Source organism: Cylas formicarius, unplaced genomic scaffold, assembly GCF_029955315.1.
Source record: "Cylas formicarius isolate icCylForm1 unplaced genomic scaffold, icCylForm1.1 PGA_scaffold_6__28_contigs__length_40554024, whole genome shotgun sequence".
Classification (NCBI taxonomy): Eukaryota; Metazoa; Arthropoda; class Insecta; order Coleoptera; family Brentidae; genus Cylas; species Cylas formicarius.
In genome coordinates, this window is record NW_026844347.1 from 14,542,611 (window position 1) to 14,565,813 (window position 23,203).

A 23,203-nucleotide genomic window follows, 5' to 3' on the forward strand; every position below is an offset into this window, starting at 1 on the left:
TGCTACCGCCTCAAAATCCTTCAAGGGAACGTCGACCGCTCCCACGTAAGTCCGTTCCACTCGGAGTGGTGAATACCGCAGACTTGTGCGCGTTTCGGTTCGAACCTTGTTTATTATCAATGTACTTTCGGCACATATTGTTTATTGTTCATTTAACAATCGCCTCCCATTCACTTAGAGTGGTAATTATTGGTTTATTCTATTAATAAATATCTTCAATCAAGCGACCAAGAACCCCATTTCCCTTGTTATAATTGTAACGAAACATTACATCTTTAGTTACCAACTAGTGTCTTTCAGAAAAAAAAATACTTTTACAGTTTTAATGAAATAACATAACATTCTAACAAGATAAATAATAAACGATCCTTATTTATGAAAAAACACTACCCACAATTAATAATTTCTAACAATAATTTCTGTTAATAACAAACTTAAAAAAAAGTAGAACATAGAAACTAGATAAGTTGTTGAAAGTGTCCTCCACCTTGAAAGATACAAGCTTCAGATTGCACACGCTCATATTGCTGCGCACTCTTTGAGGTATACTTGCAGTGTTATTAAATTACAGGAAACTTTTATAATATTCTTTAAATCTTCTACAGTGTTAACAGGAGTGCAAAAAACCAGACTTTTAAAATGCCCCCATAAAACAAAGTCCAAAATATTTAAATCTGGGGACCGAGGGGGCCATGGTTGTGGTTCGCCGCGACATACGCATCGGTTGTTAAATGTGTGGTTTAAATATTCACGAACTATATTCCTTTTCTAATTAGATGTGGTACTTCTTCTAGAAATATTGCCCAAATCATCTTCTAAAAACAGGCGATAATTAAGGTCATTTAGCCTTATTTCCAGGAAAAAGGGTCCAATTAACCAATATAAAATAATTCCAGCCCAAACATTTACCCAAAAATTTTCTGATGTTTAAATTTTATAACTGCATGGGGTTTTCACCGGCTCAAAATACGATAATTGTGGAAATTTCTTATTGCATCTTTATATCGATAGGGTTTGCTATTTGTTACCTAATGATTTTTTTAAATCTGTGCATTGACATCAGCACAGGATTATTATCCAAACCTCGGATGCATCCGCTCCCGGGTATGTTTTTACTGCTTTTACGAATTTCTTCATATCCTTTTTAACAAGTATGAAATTTATCAGGTTTCTGGTTCTATTGCTAGGTGACCTCCATGTATAGAGTCATCTGGGTGGCACTTTGAAGAATGTGTTGCTGATGATGAGACTATTCTCTGCACAAGACCATATTGTCCGACTATTTCATTATCCGTTCCCTATCCAACTTTAGAGCTGAAATCACCCATAATGACAGTCACTTCACCCTTTTTCACCAGTTTCGTTATTTCTTCTAGTTCGTCGTAGAACCTTTGTGTCTCCTATTCTGAGCTATCGCATGTTGGAGCATTAACCTGAATAATGTTCATTGTTCTATGGGCTGTTCTTAATTGCAACACAGCAGTTGCTATCACTGTATGATAGCAACTGCCGAGTAGTATATTTGTCCTTGTATATCAGTCTTTGGTTAGCCAGTGTCAGTCCATCTAACTTCGCTTAGACGTTTTCTTGTTTTTTCAACATTCACTAGTTTCCCCGTGAAGTGCAATGTTTGGACGTTCCATGTAGCTATGTGTATTGTTTTGTTATATAGTTGACTTCTGTTTTCTTGAGGACCATGTTTATATTTTCGTGAGCCATAGAGATTGTTTGGAATTATTAACACAGTAGTTTTCCGTTTGCTTTCTGTATCGCAGTATCATAGCTGATGTAATCAAGATTTGATAGTCGCCTATAGGTGTTTAGTATCAAGTCCTTAGGGAAATTATTTTTCGATGGTCTTGATTGACGTAGCTGCTTCCCAACATCAAGGAGTTTGCGATGTGTAAGGATATTATAATTGGTGGAATAGGATGAGAGTACGGGATCAAGCTTGTCGGTCCCTCTGGGTCAGTACTGCACTGTGTTTCAGGCGGAAATTTTCGCTTTATTGATGGCGGCCAGAGAGGTGCTTCGGCTCAACTACGGAAGCAGGAGAGTCTTCTTCTGCTCGGATAGTAGGGCTGCACTCATGGCGCTGAAGTCAGTGCGTACGCGCTCCTTGTTGATAAAGGAGTGCAAAGGGGTACTGAGGAGGGTGGCTGAGGAGAGAAAGGTCACGTTGGTCTGGGTCCCGGGTCACACCGGTGTCCGGGGCAATGAGGCAGCGGACGCCTTAGCCAGGGAGGGCTCCTCGCATAGGCATATAGGGCCAGAGCCCCGCTTGGGGAGCGCGGGGCTGGAGAGTTGCTCCGGGAATGAGGCAGGCGAGGCTTATGATGGATGGGCCCGCCCTTCCTCGGACCAGGGAGCTGCTTAGACTGACCAGGAGGGAGTGTAGAGCACTAACAGGGGCCTACACAGGACATTGCAGGCTTAGGAGGCATCTCTGCTTGCTAGGCATTGGAGACGACCCGGAGTGTAGGTGGTGCATGGAAGGGGAGGAGACCCCGTATCATCTGCTCACCGAGTGCCCTGCCTTGACATGGGCAAGATTGGGAGTCTTCGGAACGGCCCTGATCGATCCGGACTCAGTGCACGGTATTGGGCTAAAGGAGTTGCTGACCTTCTACAGGAGGGGCGGCATTCTGGACGCCCTCTAGAGCGGCCTGGGGGCACAACGGGCCCATCTGGTGGCCTAAGTGCTTGGACGCCCGCGAGGGCGCCCCCCTTTAATACCAATACCAATACCAATACCAATAGGATGAGAGTAAGTGACCTGCTCCTTCCTGGAGGAGATCGTCCGGGATCGTAATAGAGTGCTACCTCCCTACCCTATTTAAATGATTATTTGCCCTCAAATTACCTGTTTCAGTCACCCTTTTATGTACATTTGAAAAGGTTCGCCTATCTGGAAAGCGCTCTGCTAACAACTGTTAAACAACTGCCTTGGCAACAGCATTAATGATTCTTACAATCACAGCCTACTACAATGATAAGAAATAATTATAAATATTTCAAAAATACACCTCTGAGTTTAGGTACTTCGATTTTTTGAAGTATTTTAATAGAACAGATGGACAATTATTTAAGAAACGATAATTATAATAAATAATTGATAATAATTCTCCGCATGCATATTACCGATATTGTTATGACCAAGCAGAGAAGAGGTTTCTATTTTTTTTAATGAAAACCGTACATCGGACTGAAAAAAAATCAAGAAATGATTTTTTTTTAGAAATTATTGGAGATTGTAAGATAATCGGCGGTGTACTATCAATGTCTGCCAAAATAAACAGTTGAAATTCCATACGCTCGCCACTGACGTATTTTTAAATACGCTCGCCACTGACGTATTTTTAAAAAAATGTGGTAAACTACATAATGCCTCATCATACATAGTACGTGTGTGCCAAATTTCATTAAAATACTTTACCTCAGTGTTTAGGACCTATGTTCATATGAAGGTTTGTTTTTAAAATGGAGCCAAAAATCGCCCCCTTAATTATTGATATTCAATTAGCAAACACCCTATATAGATAGTAATGTTCATAATTTAGCTTATATGAAAGGTTGATTTTGGCACAACAAACTGTGTTCAATTTAACAATTAAGCATTTACCTTGTGAAGAGAAAGATTACTTGGCGCCTATTTTATTCTGAGCATTAAATATTTGGGCAATTTCTAGCGAGGCTATTTTTTGCCCAGTAATAACTGCATCGTATATTCTCAAGTGTTGTTTTATATGGATCTGTCACCAATTCTACCAGATTTTTTAATTTTAAATTGAAAATTTAAATTAACTTCGAAGTTCACGTGTGATGTGCGACATTGTTTTCTGATCTAATTTTGTTAAATATTTCAGAAAATATTGAGTCAGCATCAAAATTTTTTCAAATTTTTTTTGATTTAACCTGAACCTCTATTTCTTAAGAGCAATTTTTTAAACGACGCCTTGCTAAAACTTAAGACAACGTTTGGGGCAAAAATCCGCACGTTCGTTAGGGCAATGACCCGCATACAATTTTCTACCTTCCTTCCTTCCTTCCTTCCTCAGTTACAGAACAAGAGAAAGATGCAGAAGAGTTAGATGATCTTGATTAGAAATAACAGGAACATGCAGGGTTGTCTTTAGAGTAGTGAGCGAAATAGTGATGAGAAAAACATCTCTCCGGAAAATAACGAGCAAGAAGCTATCCATCCCGTTGAGAAGTTGTGAAAGACAGCAAAATAGCGAAATAAAAATTGAGGAGCCTATTGAAAATCTCGAAGAATATGTGCCTGGGGAAAATATCGAGATAGAAAAAGTCGGCAATGTCTCAGATACCACTGATGTTTCACATAATCCTGAGTCCCGGATGTTCTCGAGAACATTTGTCTGGTACATTAAAGTGATCATCCGTTACCACCATTACCAGGACTCGCAAAAAATAGAAAACGATTAAGAAAAGGATTAAAGTTTACACTCCTTACCTCACCTTACCTCAACTCCTATTAAAAAACAATTTTAAAAAAATGTAGAAGAAAAAGGAGGGAAAGTGTCAAGAGAAACGTGTTTAATGAAAAAGAAAATAAGACAATAACAAAAAAGTTTATTGGAAAAAACAGAAAACCAATACTCCTCTGATTCAGAGTCGAAACTATCACTTCACGGTAGGAGCAGTGTGATTACAATTTTTCTGAAAGTCATTTCGAATGAAGCAGCTTCTCACCTGATTTGAATCCCAGCGACTTTTATCTCTTTCGACTTTATGAAGTGGATATTACAGCAAAGATAGACGATGGAGTTTATTATAAAAGAATACCAGCACAATGCGCTTCACAGAAACCGAAGTAGAGTTTTGTGTCGACAAATTCGACATTGTAAGGAAACTTTTCAAGTCATTGCAAGGCACTTCCGCTAGATTTAAAGATTTTGTACCTAATCCTATGATTTTTTCTATTTTTGCGATTTTTTCTTAGTTTTTAAGACTGACTTAAATTACGAGATGTTTTTTTGTATAAATTAAAGTTAAAAATTATGACGAAATTTTTAAAATTAAATCGGTTCTGAGATATTGCGGATATTTACCCCACTAGATAGGACAAAAGTGCATTATTTTTCTAATAAATATTTTATTCACGTTGTATACTTAAAAGCGGGTGCATTAATAACTTTATATTCCCAATGAATATTAAATCGAAAGTGCGGACCACCTACCTTAAGTGTTAGTGCATAACCCAATCTATTGTGAGGTTAAATTAACTCCTGTTCAGAAACCCGATAAAATTTAAACTACAGGTTAAATTAACGAAGTAGTTAGTCAACTTCCAAGTTAAAAAACATTTTCAGAAACCCTAAGTGGAACGTACTTGTGGTAACTTAGTATCACGGCGCAGCTTTTAGTCAAGAAGGTGTCGTCGCCAGCATCGAACTTCCTAATAACCCGAAATTCTTTCTTTTTGTTCGCTTTCTCCAGCCTCTCGGATAGTTTGGAGGCCTCGAACTCTTCCTTGAACTGAATTTGATGCTGGAAACCTTTGGAAACGTCGCTCGAAGCGGTTTTCTCGTCGGTGGTGAAAAATTTGTAGATGTTGTCGAATCCTCTAGCCATAACGCCGACCTCGGTGTGACCTAGATCGAAAGTATGGTAGAGCTCGTGCAGGACAGAGCCCAAGGTCGTTGAAAAACACCCTCCTATCGTTCCTCTGGAAAATAAAGGCGACTTACACCACGATAGTAGTTAGAACGAAAATGCCAATCTATTACAGTCTGTGGTCCTTTTTAATTGCCGATTACTATAGAAGATTTGAAGAGGGTGGTGGGGTGGTTCTCCATTGAAATTATGTGAGCCAGACAACTACTTGTCCATTTCAGGACTATTGTCTAAATTATTTTTACGAAGGCCATGATTCAAAAATACGAAACTATTTATATCCTGACTTTAGATTATCATAAAAATAACTTCTGAGTATTTTATTACATTGGACTGTAAAAAAAATAATAAAAATATATATTAACTAATCAATAAATTAAATTAATCATCTTAACCGTTAAAACCAAAATATTATTTTGGTCAGGAATGACCGTTGTTAGTGCAGTTTTTGCAAATCTTTAGTACTTTTTTGTGAAACGAAAGATGAAGTTAACAAAATCTTCACGATTTGCATACGTTTTAAAACACATGGTGGTTTTAAAAATTTGAAATTTTAGGTCACCCCTCATATGAAATATCGGAATGCAATGGCGTATTCAGTTTTTTTCTAATGTGTTTTGTCTTTTTGAAAAAAGAAATGTTTATTTTTTTATAAGCCAATTTGATTCCGCTTGGTATAAATATCTAAAAAATTATTAATTATTAAATATTTTATGTTATATGTTATGAAATATCTATAAAAAAATATATAATGTTGATATAAAATTAAGTTATATTTAATACATCTCTTTTCCAAAGCGTGCGGCAATACATTTATGAAAATTTAAAAACAAATCACACTGTTTTACATTTTTGATTGGTAATTATTGTCAACTAGAAGTGCGAGGTTGCTGTGTCCCCTCGTGTCGTAGCCAACTTGATTTTGTATAAAAAAAAAACTACTACGGTAAATATCAAAAACTGCGAATATCTTTTAAATTATTTAATAAAAAAAAGGTGTATGGCACATCGGTCGACAGGAAATTTTTTTAGAAAATTATTAAAAAAAAAGGGGTTATAACTTTGTGTGACATCTGGGAAACTACAGGCTCTAATACAAAACGGGTAAAATAGAGAAGAGATTCCCGCTTAACAAAACTTAAAAAAATGTTTTTTCCCGAAACTCGAATCTTTCAATTAAAAAAGATTTTGAGGGCCTTTAAAATCGCACATTTTTGAGAATCACCCTGTAGCTCAAAAACGCCTTGACATATCACGATATGGTTTTCAGTTTTTGACTTCTCTCCAAAATCGAGCCCGTAACAATCATGTTAGTTTTGGGTTAACTATGCTGCAAAAACAATATCGGATCAAGAACAATCACTTGAGGGACTCCAAACTCAACTTTGCGGGGCTCGCTTAAAACGTATTCTATTTTTAGATATTGTACATGAGATAAGATCCGATTAAAGTTTTCCCGATGCAAGGGGAAAGTACCTGGCTAAATTCTTCCCCAAGACAATCATGATGGATCAATGCTATTCAAAAAAGGTCTTTAGTACCGGGCACCCCTTAAGTGCGGAGAGGGTGCGAAAAATCCCTCGGTTGCCTAACACGAAGTCAGATGGCCCAATTCGGGTCACTGTAAGATCGATTATTATAATGTATATCATTGTGTAGATATAACAAAACAAAACAAGAATGGTAAAAAAGCAAAAAAACTGTGTCATTAATTTTACGGGCATATCAAACAGAGTGGCACTCCTTAAAATTAATGCCAAACCTTTTAATATAAAGATTATGCAGTCATACGCTCCAACCTGTACGAAGAACTACGGACAGCCCTGAAATGCACCAAGAAACAGGAGAGGTGTTGTGGGAAATTTTGGACTGGGGATAAAAAATGATAGGGGAGACCGCCTAATCCAGTTTTCTCAAGAAACAGACAGAGTAATAACGAACACGTTTTTTGAACTATCGCCTCGCCGGCTCTCCACATGGAAATTTCCAGCTTATTCGTCCCAAAAAGTCGTTAGAAATCAGATTGATTTTACCCTCATAAACAAAAGATTCCAAAACTCCTTAAATCCTTAAAGACGTACCCAGGAGCGGACATCCTGTCAGACTGTAACCTTCTGCTTAGCAAAATTAAAATACGTATAAAGAAAATCCGTAAAAAAAAAACTTAAAATAATCTAGACATCCAGAAGCTGAAGGACAACACAAAAAGGAAGACATGGATGTAGAAGACACGTGGGGAAAAATAAAAAATGTCTGTTGCCGTGTAGCAGATAATAAACTAAAACCCGAAAAAAGAACAAAAAAGCAGTAATGGATGACTGAGGAGACTCTGAATCCTATTTAGGAACGACAAAAAACATAGGAATAGAAAGGTACAAAGAAATAAATAACAAAATCAACAAAAAGATCAAGGATGTAATGGTTACAGAACGGATGTAGGGAAATTGAAGCATGACACCTTCAACCTGCACAAGAAAATCAAGACTATGGCAGAAAGGACTAGTTTAGGCAGTAATAACTGATTCCTATAAACAAAGTAATCCTATAACTGACAACGAAAGAATATTGGAAAGGTGGAGAGAATACATGGGAGAGCTGTTCGAGGAAGTACAACGGGCCGAAACCACTATCCCATGCTGACTCAGGCCCACAAGTAACACTCGACGAAGTGAGGCACGCCATAACACGACTAAAAAACAATAAAGCAACCGGACCGGTCAATGTTTAGGAAGAGATTATAAAACTTTTGGAACACTCCCAAATTAACCAACTGACAACACTACTTGAAAACATGAAACGGGACAATTCCCTAGAGACTGGCTGGTTTCCAAATTTATTCCCCTGTCTAAGAAAGCAAATGCTACTAGTTGCTCTGATTACCGAATTATAAGTCTGATGAGTCATGTACTGAAATGGGAACGCGATAGGCCCTGTTTTCTATTCAGGTCCAGAGGGCCAGGGACGTAAATTGCGATGTCTACGCTTGTTTTATCGACTATGAGAAGGCGTTTGACAAGGTGCAACACCACAAATTATTTGAAATACTAATGGAGTCTGGTATCGACGGCAAAGACTTGCGCTTCATCACTGATCTGTATTTGCACCAGAGAGCGACTGTGCGTACCTCCCAAGAATTTACAGTTAACCGGGGAGTACGCCAGGGATGAATACTATCACCTATACTATTCTGTTCGATACTTACTCCGAATACTGTTTAGACAAGCGTTTAGTGAAACAAAGGAAGGAATTAAGATCAATGGAGCGACCATCAATAATTTAAGGTATAGAAATGTATGGTATGAGGATCAACTACAGGAAGACCAAAATTCTTGCTAGTAAAAACGATGAGGTACAATGCCACCTGTTAAGGGCAAATCTTGTAAACAACAGATAAAATAACGTACTTGGGATGCGGCCTGAACAACGGAACACGGGAACCAGAAACGTTTTTAACCGCATCGGAAAAGTCCTATGTAACATGGACCTGAATATTACTAGGTATAAGAAGAAGGGTCCTAAGATGTTATGTATTCTCCATTCTCCTATACCGCATGATCCTGATCATCATACTATGTCACAAATACTCCATGCCCCAACGAATGCAAAAGTAACTCGAAGTCATACATAGTGTGAAACTGAGGATGGCTTCCCTTGAGCATGTGATGCGTAATGAGAAATATCAATTTATCCAACTAATCTTGCAGGACAAAGTAGACGGTTGAAGATGTCAAAGTCGACGACGAACATCGTAGCTGAAAACTATCAGCCAGTGAACGAGAATGACGACTGTACATTTATAAAGAATAGACACTAGATGAAGAAGATGCCTCTAAATCCAAGACCCTCGAGAATGTTAATCAGTATTAAGATCCACCCTAACAAATGCACGAGGTAAATCTAAAAACGCAGATCAAATGGCTTTGTTTTTGTGGGGCGCTATGTATATTATTTGCCTCATATACGATCGTCCCTAGAAACTCCCTGTCTGAATCCAAACTGTCTGACGAAATATCGTTTAATCACTAATTTCAATTTGCTCGACATAAAAATTCCCGAATGATCAAAAATTAAAGAGGAAAAATAAAACAAAAAGAATTCCGATTGGATGGAACATCGGGAAACATGGGAGATCCAGGAACATAATTTTTACTTCGGGCTCTTCAAAGACAAGAAGCCGCGGAGCAACAAATACCTGTAACAGCTGTCGTCCAAGAATGCCGTCCTGTCCACCAGAGCGTTATCCTCAAAGCGAGCAGCGACTTCGTCGAAATATTCAGGCCAAGTGTACAAACAAGCCGTCCCGAACAAAGCCAAGCCACCTCCGCCCAGCGCAACGTAACCGTCGGTGATCCCGATCAAATCCTCGTGACTTTTTAGGAAACTGGTAAATTTTTCTCCAACGTACGTCGTGCAAGACAAAAACGCTAGATATTTCGCAGCGTGGAACCCTATTTCGGACTGCATTATTTCTCTACCTGGAAGGAGCAAAAGATTGGGAGTCACGGGTGAATCAACGTAGCAATGAGGAAGCTTTTTCAATTTTTCAACCATTTCCGACTAAATAGTAACTTTTAATATTTGGCTAAGAGAAAACATAAAATTGTATCCTTGGTAATACATTACATTAAAAATAAAAATATTTATTTATTAATTAGCCTATAATAACCTATAGCTGGAGATCGTATTCTACTCTACACTTCCTGTTTGAGAGGGGCGGAACGAGAGGAGGGACATAAACATTGTCTGGGATGACTGAATCCCATATTGATGAACGGTAAAGCCTGAGTTGCGGTTAGAATTGTTTGGTTGTTTATAGATTTCCATAGATTCTCGGATTTTTCTTTGGTAGAAGAATTGATTACATGCAAGAATTTTAGGTTTTATAAATAAGATTTGATGTCCGGGTTCGTTATTTGTTGGGCAACTCCTGATGAATATATTTGTACTAGTTTTAATGTTCCCTCATATTTTCTGAGCACAGTTGATATTTTTCGTCCGGTCTCTTCAATGTACTCTTTGCGGCATATGCATGGAATGCTGTAAACTCCTGCTGTCTGCGGAATTTTGTCTTTGACGGATCGAAGATCTTGAGAGATTTTTGGTTAATCGGTAAATCTGGTTTTGGAGTTATATTTCTTAAGAACTTTTGACATGTGGTGAGTGATGTTTTGAATGTAAGAAACAACAACAATGGCAAGTGTGGGGTTGCTTCCGGACTGATTGTTTTAGGAAGGTTGTGTTGAAGTATATTTTATAATGGAACGCTTAATATCTTTAATGTGAAAATTATTAGAGAGAAGAGCAGATGTAATTCTGGCTTCAGTGTTCAGAGTGTTGATATCCGATGATTTTTTGACGGTGGTTGGGAGTAGCTTTTCTGTAAACAGAATGACCCAACGTTAGGACTAATTTTCTATTGATAGGAACATATAAGAATTGGAGATTATTATTCGTTTCTATTTCAGTAGTTATTATTCGTTACTTCACCATCCCCCGTCCCCCGGGGGAGATTTTGTGATTGAAAATTTACAGATTCCCAAGCAACCGAAAAAAAATAAATTGGTTTGACCATTCTACGAGAGATGTCGCCGCCCATTAAGAGCTCAGGTTTCAATCGCCAGATGTCACCCTTAATGGGGGGTAGGGGGTAGTTTTCGCGTTAGTGCCTTTTTGGCAATTTCGCCCCGCTAGGGGTAGTTTTTGCGTTAGTGCCTTTTTGTCTTGACGTATTTTTGCGCGAGGTGAAAAAAGCGACCGGTGTGTCGCGCGCGGTCGGGGGATTCGAACCTCGAACCTTCGGGTGTAAGCGCCGCTGACGCGCTGTTCCTATAGCCTAACTCGGCCGACACGTGGATGTGTGTCGTTTATGCCCGGTGACCCGTTTCGCGCGCTACGTTAGTCGAGCCTAGCGGAGCCTAGCCGACGACGATTTCGCGGCGGCGGCGACGATAAGAGAATTCAACTAATAAAAGGTCGTCGAGGTCGCTTAAAATATAATAATTTATTGACAACATTTACGAAGTATTGACATCCGATATGTTTAAATTTGTTAATCAGGGAAATATTAGAAATGCGCGAATTCAATAAACACATTTTTATTAACTTACAATCTATCTGATAACGATAAAAAACATTATACGTAAATAAAGCATTGATATTCCATATTTGCTAATGTGATGAAATTTTGTTTAAATTCATCAAGTGTGACCCCGAGGTTAGCTACTTTGCGCGAAATTGCATTGTTCTGGTTCCGCATAAATATAATAAAAGGTCGTCGAGGTCGCGTAAAATATAATTAAATTAAATAAATGTGCACCGATAAAATTTATGACGTAACATTTTTATGAAATATCGCTAACAAATGGCAAGTTGAGTTAGCCAGGTCCCTTTTTTGACTTAAAGTAAGTTGGTGGTGTATGTTGTTTTGCGGTCAGACAGAAATAAATTATAGACCAGTATATGTTTAGGAATTAAATGAAAAATGACATAAACCAAATACGTGTTACTAATAAAATTATTTATTGATTATATATATTTACATCTCGGTATAAATTCATAGCTTTAAAAATACTGTGCCTTTTTGACATAATTTTTTCAATATCTTCTCTTTCGAGAAAAATTTGCGACCGTCCATTTTTTAATAGCCTCAAATCACAAAGCTCTTCTTCGTTCCAATACATCACCTCGATGTCGTCACCGATGTGTGCTGAAACGTCGTTCCACTTTAGATGTTCTCCTACTTCTTCGTTTAGAAAATTGAGAAAATCCCAGAACTCTTCTAGTTGAAAATCCGTATGTTCGTCCCTGTTGGTGAAACGAACGCCAGTGTTGTAAATTTCAAACAGCATATTTTCGTCAATCCTAACAACATCAGTGGCCATTTTAATTTTTTTTTTGGCTGCGTTAAGTACACTTTTCGAGTCACAATCGATTTAAGAGTTTTGGAATATATGCGAACAATTTATACATCCACATATCCCTACTTGCGAAGATGAGCGGAGCAATGAATTTTTGTCAACTTGTATAAGCACTTTGATAGTAATAGGAAACAAGCACCCGTCACTATATACAGTAGAATCAAAACCTTTTGGAGGTCTGTCCCAAAATTTTCGTCCTTATCACTGCGATAGCTGCTATTATTGAAAGCAATCGTTTGCCATTCGCCGTGGTCGCCGAAACTGCGATCAAAGAAAACCAAACGGACTTTGTAATTTAGATACTGAGCGGTAACGTTTGGTAACCTTGCTCCAAAAATGTGTAGCTTATCGTTACCGTTAACTGTCATGGGATACAGCTGACTCCATTCTTCCGGCCAAACGTCACTGATATTGTTATTTTTAAAACAAACGTACGCTTCGATAACCCCATTGGGTTTATTTAAGTAGAACATATTTTGCACTACCGCTGTTAATAAAACATATTAAGCTCTTAACAAAGCCATCTTTCTCACTATATTGAGGCGATTTAAATCAATGAACTACTTTTTATAACACTCAAACAATGCGGACATTTATTTTGTGGAGGCACGGGTCCGTCGATATGAGTTCTACTATCCGATCGATTATAGTGAATAAAACAAGGCAAATGAGTCTGCAGGTCGAAATTGTTTTTCTGCTTGTCGGATAACCTATGCCATATAGCCAGCAAGTCGTAGGATCTCACGTATTTGATTAGGTATTCCGCGGGAAGCTCATCGACGTTGCTTATGGGGCGATTCATCACTTAACACTTGAGAATTAATTTTGATTTGCTCGCTTTGCGTTAGTCTGTTTTATATGTTGCCGCTCAAAATAAAATTGCAAATTTTGAAAGCACATCTTTTTATTGTCATTTTCATATAGGAATTTTAGCATATAACCAATTGAATAATAATACAGAGTTTCGTAAGGCACACATGCGTAATCCACCATTCATATGAAAGGTGCACTGAGGTCGATCCAATTCAAATTTGAGCGGTATCAGCCAACTGTCGTCGAATTTTTCGATATTAACAATTAAAGGAAGGTGTAGCTGTAGTTGTTGGATCTTCGAAGTCAAAAAATCAATTTTCGGTTGCCCTCTGAGGTATATAATGTCCACGGTTTCAACCAAACGCCTAACCAATTCGTCGATAAAGTTATAGTCTATAAGACCTGTACTATATTTTAATCCGTGGTGAAAACGCTCGAGCCAACGTACGCTTCGCTTATCAGCATGAGTCAACGTTAAAAAATCTCTCGGCGGCTTCATTATGTAGTGGGCCATTTGATAAATTGCAATTTCTTTAGCGACGAAACCTTCACCGTCTTTCAGATTAAACCCTTGTATATCTAGTGCCACGATCCGCATGATGACAACTGTCAAAAATGTACTGTTTCGCCTGATATTTATGGCAAATTTTTTGAATATCTGCGAATCGGGTTTTTAAAATCCGTTACATTTGTTTTACTATTTTAGTTAGCGGATTGTAACTAAATACTTTGTCATGTAAAATGAGACAATAAACCGATGTATCCTTCTTGATATTAGTGCTAGTTTCAAATTCAATTCGCTTTACCACGGAACCAGTTTGTAGAGACTCTCTTTGATGAGAACAATCTATGTGTGTAATGGGACATTTTTCTTTGAAGTGCTGCGGTGTGAAAATTGGCTCATTGGACGTCCCGTAATAAGAGTGTCTAAAATTAGCAAACATATCATACAGAGTCGAATACTTGTTCTCTTTACAATTTAGGTTTAAATCATGGTACGGATATCGTTCCGAATTTAAAAATACTTTTATATTAGTTAAATCGACGTCATCAAATTGACTCATATCCTTTTCTACTCGACCTTTCCTATTTTCATGGAAGGCGATAATGATATGACGCGGAGTTTCTAGTTTATTTGTTGTTTTCACGGGCCACGTGTGAGTTGTGGTTTCAGGCAGAGATGAATATTCAATAATTTCTAATGATCTGAAACCGATTGTTATCCCTTTATTAGACTCCATGATTTTCGTTAAAACAAGTTCTTCTGCAATATTTGTCATTATTTTTGGGATTTTCCAATATATCTTTTTAAGCGAAACTTTAGGTATTTCGGGAGTTGTGGTTTTTGGTTCATTATCGTCTAAAAAAAAGACCGCATCTAAATCGTTGCTCGTATTAAAACTAACTCTTGCTTCATATTCAATACAATTTTTTGATAATCTTCGAAGAATCCTGATAGCATTTTCAACGGAATAGATTTTCCGTGATCGTCGACCATAATTCTGTCACTTGCATTTCGATTGGGAAACCATCCTGCATTTTGAAGTTTTATACTTTCGTTGGTATTATAGGAAAGATAGGCTTTTAATGTTGATGCCAAACCAACGTTCCTGACTGCGTCCAAGGTGACGCCATTAAGTTCGTACCGGATCTCTCTAAAGAGAAAAGCAATTCCATTGTTAATAAACCTTAATTTTCCAGTGTACTTGTCATCTTCATTAGTAAGGACCCCCTCGATGTACAACACACTTTCACAGGGTAAAGTGAAGGAATATAGTTCCTGAATTGGTATGCGTATTTCGTCGTTATAGTCGAATTTTGAAGACACGAATGGTTGATAAGTATGAAACTCTGAACTTACGATGGAGTTGTCGATATAGAGTTTTTCGTTAACATCTAAAATTGTCATTTTAAGAGCACTTGGAATCCCAATGATTTCCAAAAGGTACGGTTTGTACGTGTTAAACGTTGGCCGTTTCTAATGCCACTGGATTTGCAAACGATATTTCTCTTTTTATAGTTTTTTTGTGATTGTACTGTAACCACTGATGGTTCTCTTATAAAAGTCCTATTATATCTGGTAACCATTATTGCTTTTTAAATGCAACCTCACTGTTATCGTTTCGTTTCTAAAATTAATAACATCTCCGTCTTGGTCGATGATTTTTATAGTGATATTATTAATTGTCTTAACACTGGAAAATAAAGTATAGGTAGTTGCGACTCGACTATTTTATACCCAGGAGCTACAGCCGGAAAAAACTGATGTATTATGTGAACCGGTTTACCATTACTGTATAAGCCAACACATATATTACAATCGACGCAAATAGCATTGACTTTATTAATATTTACTACTTCATCCGACTGTTCTGTAGTCGATGCTTTAACTACTGGCTTTTTAAATCCAAGCAGTCGACCTTTGGAATCATTCGAGGAAAAGTCAATTCGTTTAGAACAAAAAATTGAACTCTTTAAAGTGTTGGAATTTGATTCCAGAATAAAATCGACCTTCTCTTTAAATATCTTTTTCACTTGGTTTTTGACGTATTTCTCGATATCTGTTAAATCGTACGTTACCTCTGGAATAGTTATAACTTTCTCTCCTATATGTAACTTGTTATTACCGGGTTCAATATTTGGTATGCTCATGTACGTCTCGAAATCTGCTAGTCCCAAAAAGTATTGATTGAAATCGGCGGATAATATAGAAGTTTTCCCACTTATGGAAATCGTAGTGGACATTACGAATCTAAATTAATCACTGACGTTTCACTTTAACGGCATGTTATTATATAAAAATTTTAGTGACAGATGTCCGCAATTTTAAGAACTGGACTTTTGTTTGGTTTCATAAGTGCTAACATTTAACATTTTGCTTGCTTTTTTAACACCCATTCCCAATTTTCGCTTTCCTTTCATTACACCTGTTATGCCTAAAGCGGCTACTTTTTCTCCAAACGAAGAGTCCTTTGCTTTAACCCTCTGCCAAGCTTTATCTTCTAAGATCTTGTCTGCTTCGTGTCTTTTTGTTAAATTGTTAGACTGAGAGTATGCTATATCGTGCTCTTTACAAGCAGCGTCTAAGGGATTTATACCTGAATCACCTCTATTTATTCTCTTTGTAAATGAGTACCAGGTCCGCAGAATTGGTAACCAGGAATATGCAGTTCGATAGGAAGTTTGTTTATAAGTTTATTTACCAATCCTGAACCTTTCGCCCTGTTTCGATGTACAATCATGAGAGTGTTAGGAAATACTGTTTAAATATTTAGGAATTATGCTATAAATACTTTTGCAGCTTCTTGTTAATGTCTCAGTCGAAATGAAAGTTGAAAAGCAAGCCTTTTCTTTACCCGCAAAAAACGACGCAAGCTTGGTCCGCGAATTTCAAAAGCACGGCGATCTCTTTGGAGGTAGTTGCAAGAGGGCACTAATTGTAGGACCCTCAAATTCGGGTGAAACCAACGTCATGTTATCATTGCTCGAACATCCTAATGGAATTAGATTTGAAAACGTTTACTTATATTCCAAATCCCTGCAACAGCCAAAATACGTGTATTTGAGAGAACTGCTAAAGCTTTCACCAGAAATTGGCTTTTTTGAGTTTGAGAGCGACGAGAATATCGTTTCTCCTCAGTAAATTAAACTCAATTCTGTTATAATATTTGATGATATTCCTTGTCACGACCAAAGTGTCAATAGAGATTATTTCACTTACGGTAGGCATAAAAACACCGATTGTTTCTTTATTTTTCAAGGATATTCTTCTATACTCAAGCGACTTATCAGGGAAAACGCCAACCTTCTGATTTTATTCAAGCAAGACATGATGAGTTTAAAGCATATATATATAACGATCACTGTAACTTGGCCATGTCATTTGAACAGTTTAGAAATATTTGTGTGTACTGCTGGAACGAACCTTATAATTTTCTTGTGATTGAGAAAGATTGTGAGTTAGATAAGGACAGATATAGGAAAAACTTCGATTCCTTCATTTATATATAATATCCCAAAATGGATAAACGCCTAGCGACGGAGCTAATAAAATCAAGAAACGCAGTTAGAGAAAAATATCAAAGGCTAAAACAAGCTGCAAGTGAATCCCAGACGCAACTCGAACAAACCTATAAACCGATAACTCAGCCTCTGCAGCAATTAATTTCATCAATAAATAAAACGGATATCAAACAAGAGCCGTTTGAAGAAAAAGAAAATATTAAACATGAAGTGTTAACCTCGACGCCTACCAAAATAAAGGAGAAAAGAACCGGAAAAACCCCAATCTTACCTTCAGAATTGCCCTCATTTTTTGATACCTCCTTTCCGTCGATCCAACAACAAAGCAATGTTGTAGCTGAAAGTACGGGTGTTTCGGACAGTGATGCTACGTTGGGAAATCTGTCAGATATTTTAGAACAAACTAAGCAAGCTATACAGGATTACGTCGACACTCCCGCTTACGAGCAATGGTTGAATGACTTTGATACATTACCACGAACATACATTGATGACAGCGTAAAAGATACCCAACATATATTTGACCATAATTATGGTATCGTTCATGACATAGAAAACGATAAATTTTTTCTGGGCTTAACCCAAAAAACTGTGGAAATTGTCGGTAAAGATGTGAAGGTACAAGGTATTACATACCCTGGGACTGTGGGTTTGTATGAGTTACTTTTCAAGAAGGTGCCGGCCGGTTTCAAATCGCAAGATCTAGATAATTATCGCGTATCGGAGAAACCATGATCTTAATGAACAAGTGCAGGAAATGCATCATATAAATATATAAATATAATTGGACCTTATTTACAGAAGCGAGGAATAACAAAAACAAAAAACCCGGTGAGACGACTAGCTGACGCATTTTCTAAAGTGCCTTCGCCTTATAGGACAATCAAAACTGGGACGGGGTTAACTTTAAAATCAAATAAAGAAAATACAGATTATATTTATTGGTATAATGTTAACGAGCTTGTCGATAGATTAAGACTGTTATTGGCATCTACTGCTGCGGGGCACACGGGACATGAGAACGAAATAGCTTCAATTATTGAAGAACTAAGAGAGGGAAAAGTTATCTTATAAAATAAGCACGATTGAGAGGTAGAAAATTATTTTGAGTAACAACCGCTGTATAATATTCAGTAACTGTATTTTGATATAAAAATAAAATCGCGTTAAAATATTTTCATTTTATTTCAAATGTTAGCCAGGACGCTTTTGGTTCAGATTTAAATTAGGTCTAAAATATCTATGGAACAGCTCTCGAACAGGTCTAGGACAGCCTTAAACAGGCCCAAAACCTCTACGGAACAGGTTTCGACAGGTCCGACACAGATATGGACCATTTTGCTTAAAAAAGGTAAGTGTCAAGTAGAGATCTGGAACAGTTGGAGAGTGAGACGCCTATTCCTCACAGCAAATAAAAATGTTCACCTGCGAATATTGCAACCGCTAACCGCTCGTTCAGCCGTAAAGACCACCTGGCGAGGCACGGGGATTGTCGCGCAGCAGTACAAATTTGTGACGTTTGCGGCGGGATATACAAATCCGAGGGGGCTCTCCGACGCCATAAACGCGAGAAGCATGAGGTTTCCAAGGCGAAAAGACCCGCCGCCGCCCCTATTGCTGCAGATGAACCCAAGCGTCCGAGACTTGACCTACCGGAAGGTAAGGATTTTTGCTTTTAAATCCCAAACAATTCTCATATTGTATTTTATAGCTTCGACATCATCATCATCACCATCATCCACGCCATTGTACGCAGTGTAACTTGACCATTCCTGCAATGAGATCGCAAGGATACTTGCGTACTTTGGCTCACCGCCAAAAATGCAGCGTGGTGCAGGAGCCAGGAGTAGAAATGATACAGACCTCCTTCCGCAACCGCATAGCTACATACCGTCTGGCGTCCACCGTTAACCTTACCGACGTTAAGGGCTTCTTGGACCACCTTAGGTCCAAAATCCTTACGTTGGTAGAGTCGAACGTCCGACGCTACGGCAACGTAAAAGTCGGTATGGAGCTATTCAGAAACTTCCTCTTGCAGACGAAGGAACAAAAGGAGGTCAAGTCCTTCAATACCAAATATCGGCTGGTGAGCGGAAACACCGATCTGGAGGAGCTGTACGTCCAGTTCGTCGACATCTTGGCTACTAAAGCGTCCGAGTTTAAGGAAAGGGACAGAGGTATGATTCATAAAAATGTATATCTCCGAACTAATTTCTTTCTCTTTTTTACAGGCTGGGCGTTGCAGGAACTCCTCCATTTAGAAATAGAAAGTATTAGAAAGTACAATCCCCTAAGGGCGTCGTCCTCTGTTAGCCTGCCCAAGGAAATCGAAGCCAAAAAAGCTGTTTTGAACTTGCAAAATACGGACGAAAAATGCTTTATGTGGTCGATCTTGGCTGCTCTTCACCCAATTCACTGGACAAATAACGCTGACAGGGTCAGTAACTATGTAGAGTTTCAGAACGAGCTGGATTTTACAGGTATCGATTTTCCCGTTAAACTTAAGGACATATCCACTTTTGAACGACTTAATGAAATTTCAGTCAATGTCTATGGCCTCGAGAGAGTCTATAAGAAAGTCCGTAATGATGTTGAGGTCGTTGGTCCTTTGCATTTTACTGAATCTCGTAAAGAGAGACATGTACACCTCTTATTAATTAGTAATGACTATGGAGAAAATCATTATTGTTTAATAAGAAGTATGTCTCGGTTGGTTTCAAAACAATTAACTAAAAGGTCCACTACAAAGTTTTTATGCGATGGGTGTTTGGTTTATTTTTATAACGAAGAAAAACTAAAGCGTCATAAAGAACACGACTGCACTCACATTTCCATCAGACTTCCGACCACCGAATTGCGCAAGGATAAATACGGTAAAGATGTTCCCGCAAATAAGCTGAAATTTGAAGAATTTAAAAAGAAATTAAAAGTGCCTTTTGTTGTGTACGCGGACTTTGAAACAGTCATGACTCGTTTACAGGTGGAAGGCGAACCGAATCCCGACAAAATGGTTTACCGTCAAAACTCATATTCACGAGCCTTACTCTTTCGCCTACTATGTTAAATGTGACTTTGACGATTCTCAGTCTACTTTTAAACAGTACAGAGGTCGGGGCGCACACAAAATTTTCATGGAATGGTTGGAGAGCGACTGCAAAGCGCTCTACAACAAGTTTATGAAAACTTCCGTGCCCATGACCACTCTATCGTTTGAACAAGAGACCGGCTTTCGAAACGCTGCGGCTTGTCACATTTGCGAGAAGCCATTTAATGAAGAGGACGAAAAAGTAAGGGATCATTGTCATATGACGGGCGGGCGAGGTGCGGCTCACTCCAGTTGCAACTTGAATTTCAAAGTTCCGCGGCACATCCCTGTCTTTTTTCACCATTTAGGTTTCGACAGTCATCTATTTGTAAAATTTATGGCTGAAGAAGGGGAAAAGATCGATGCCATCGCCCAAAACAAGGAACGTTACATTTCCTTTACGAAACATGTCCTAGTCGATAACATTAAGTCGGAGAAAGGAGGCAAAGGGAAAAGGGTATTTTTAAAACTCCGATTTTTAGATTCATTTCGATTTATGGTATCCAGTTTGGACAGATTGAGTCGAAATTTGAACGATAGTCAGTGTCGGGAAGTCAAAAAATTTTTTAAAAATGAACAAGAATTTCAACTTATTCGACAGAAGGGCGTTTTTCCATATACGTATCTAGATTCTTTTTCAAAATTAGACGAAACCAAACTGCCATCGCACGAGGACTTTTATGACTCCATGCGAAAGAGCAACATAACCACCGAGGATTACAAGCGTGCCTGGACTGTGTGGAATTTGTTCAAATGTAAAACTTTAGGCGAATATTCACATATTTATTTAAAATCCGACGTTTTACTTTTAGCCGATATTTTTGAAAACTTCAGAGAGGTGTGTCTGAAAACCTACGGTCTGGACCCGAGTCAGTTTTATACGACACCGGGTCCATCATGGACGAGCGCCCTTAAGGCGACAAAGGTCGAACTGGACCTGTTGACCGACGTGGACATGATACACTTCTTGAAGCACGGTATCCGCGGAGGAATCAGTCAGTGTAGTGTGAGATAGGCCGCGGCTAATAATAAATTTTTACCTAATTACGACCATTCCAAACCTAGCTCTTACGTCATGTACTTGGACGCTACCAATTTATACGGGGCGGCCATGTCACAATACCTCCCAACGGGAAACTTGGAGGAGGAGGGCAAAATTCAAAATTTAGATATTACGCGTATCCCCAACGATTCACCTAGGGGCTATATTTTCGAAGTAGATTTGGACTATCCGGAAGTGCTGCATGACGCACACAACGAACTGCCTTTTGGCCCGGAATCCATCGTTTCGCCAATCGCGAAAACCAAAATGAAAAAACTTATTCCAAATTTAAACGATAAACGTAATTATGTATTGCATTATAGGAATCTGCAACATGCTTTAAGCAACGGCTTAAAGCTTGTTCGCATCCATCGCGTTCTTGCTTTCGATCAATCTCTCTGGCTAAAACAATACATAGACTTGAATACGGCGATGCGTAATACAGCTAAAAATAAGTTTGAAAAAGATTTTTTCAAACTTATGAATAACGCTGTGTTTGGAAAAACGATGGAAAATGTAGACAAAAGGGTGGACGTGCGGCTCGTTTCCCATTGGGAAAATATTGGGAAAAGGTTGGGGGCAGAAGCGTTAATCGCGAGACCTAATTTTAAAAATGTCGCCATATTTAGCGAAAATCTAGTCGTTCTTCAGATGGAAAGGAATAAAGACGTATATGATAGGCCTATTTACGCCGGATTTTGCATTTTAGACATATCCAAGACTCTCATATACGACTTTTTTTACGGCTATCTAAAGGCTAAGTACGGCGACAAAGCCGTCTTACTCTACACCGATACCGACAGCCTCGTTGTTCAAATTTTTTGCGAAAATTTCTACGAAGATATGAAAGAAAATTTGGACAAATTCGATACGTCTAATTACTCGGAGAACAACCAACACGGCATTCCTGTAAACAAGTCCGTTCTTGGTAAAATGAAGGACGAGTACGCAGGACGGCCGTTGTGGGAATTCTTGGGTACGGGAGCGAAAGCTTATTGCGTAAATGTGGACGGCAACGAGTTGACCAAAAAGGCCAAGGGCGTTGCTGACTCGGTCAGCCAGCGCGAACTTAGTCTCGATGACTATAAGCGCGCTGTCGACGAGGAAGGCACGCTAATCTTGCGCCAAATGTCTTCATTTTGCTCACATTTACATGATATGTACGTCGAACTGAAAAATAAGGTGGCGTTGTCTTACGCGGATGACAAACGACATCTTATACCCGGCTCAGAGTACACGCCGGACACCGGAAAAATCACTGACTGATCGACCACATACCAAGCAGATATTTCTTTTGGCAAACTAATATGTTACGATTCCTTTAGATGATTGTAGTTTATATTTGTGTTTAATTTATGTATCTATTTATGTCCATATATGCTATTTATATATGCATATCGTTCGAATATAGTTATTAATATGTGTCTATCCTGATGGGGTTTTGTATATGATTAATAAAACAATTTGTTCGATATTAGTGTCATTAAACGTCTTTTTTATTAGTTGAATTCTCTTATCGTCGCCGCCGTCGCGAAATCGTCGTCGGCTAGGCTCCGCTAGGCTCGACTAACGTAGCGCGAGTTATACATCCCAACGTGACGCTAATGTATTTAATTAGCCCTGAGTTAGCACAAACCCAACGGCAAGATGCGCTTATCAGTGTCGCGTCTACAATTACATCCCATT

The 23,203-nt window shown here is 38.4% G+C and overlaps 1 protein-coding gene across 2 annotated transcripts in view; it reads right to left on the reverse strand.

The window, feature by feature from the left end:
- The window catches only part of LOC132704105 (uncharacterized), a 51,457-nt gene that overhangs the window by 1,541 nt on the left and 26,713 nt on the right, over positions 1-23,203 (reverse strand). For both annotated transcript variants that reach the window (XM_060673883.1, XM_060673882.1), the window contains exons 3-4: positions 9,830-10,112; positions 5,354-5,689 (exon numbers count right to left, since the gene is read on the reverse strand). In XM_060673883.1, coding sequence (XP_060529866.1) covers positions 5,354-5,689; positions 9,830-10,112 — 619 coding nt within the window. The remainder of the gene's footprint in view (positions 1-5,353; positions 5,690-9,829; positions 10,113-23,203) is intronic.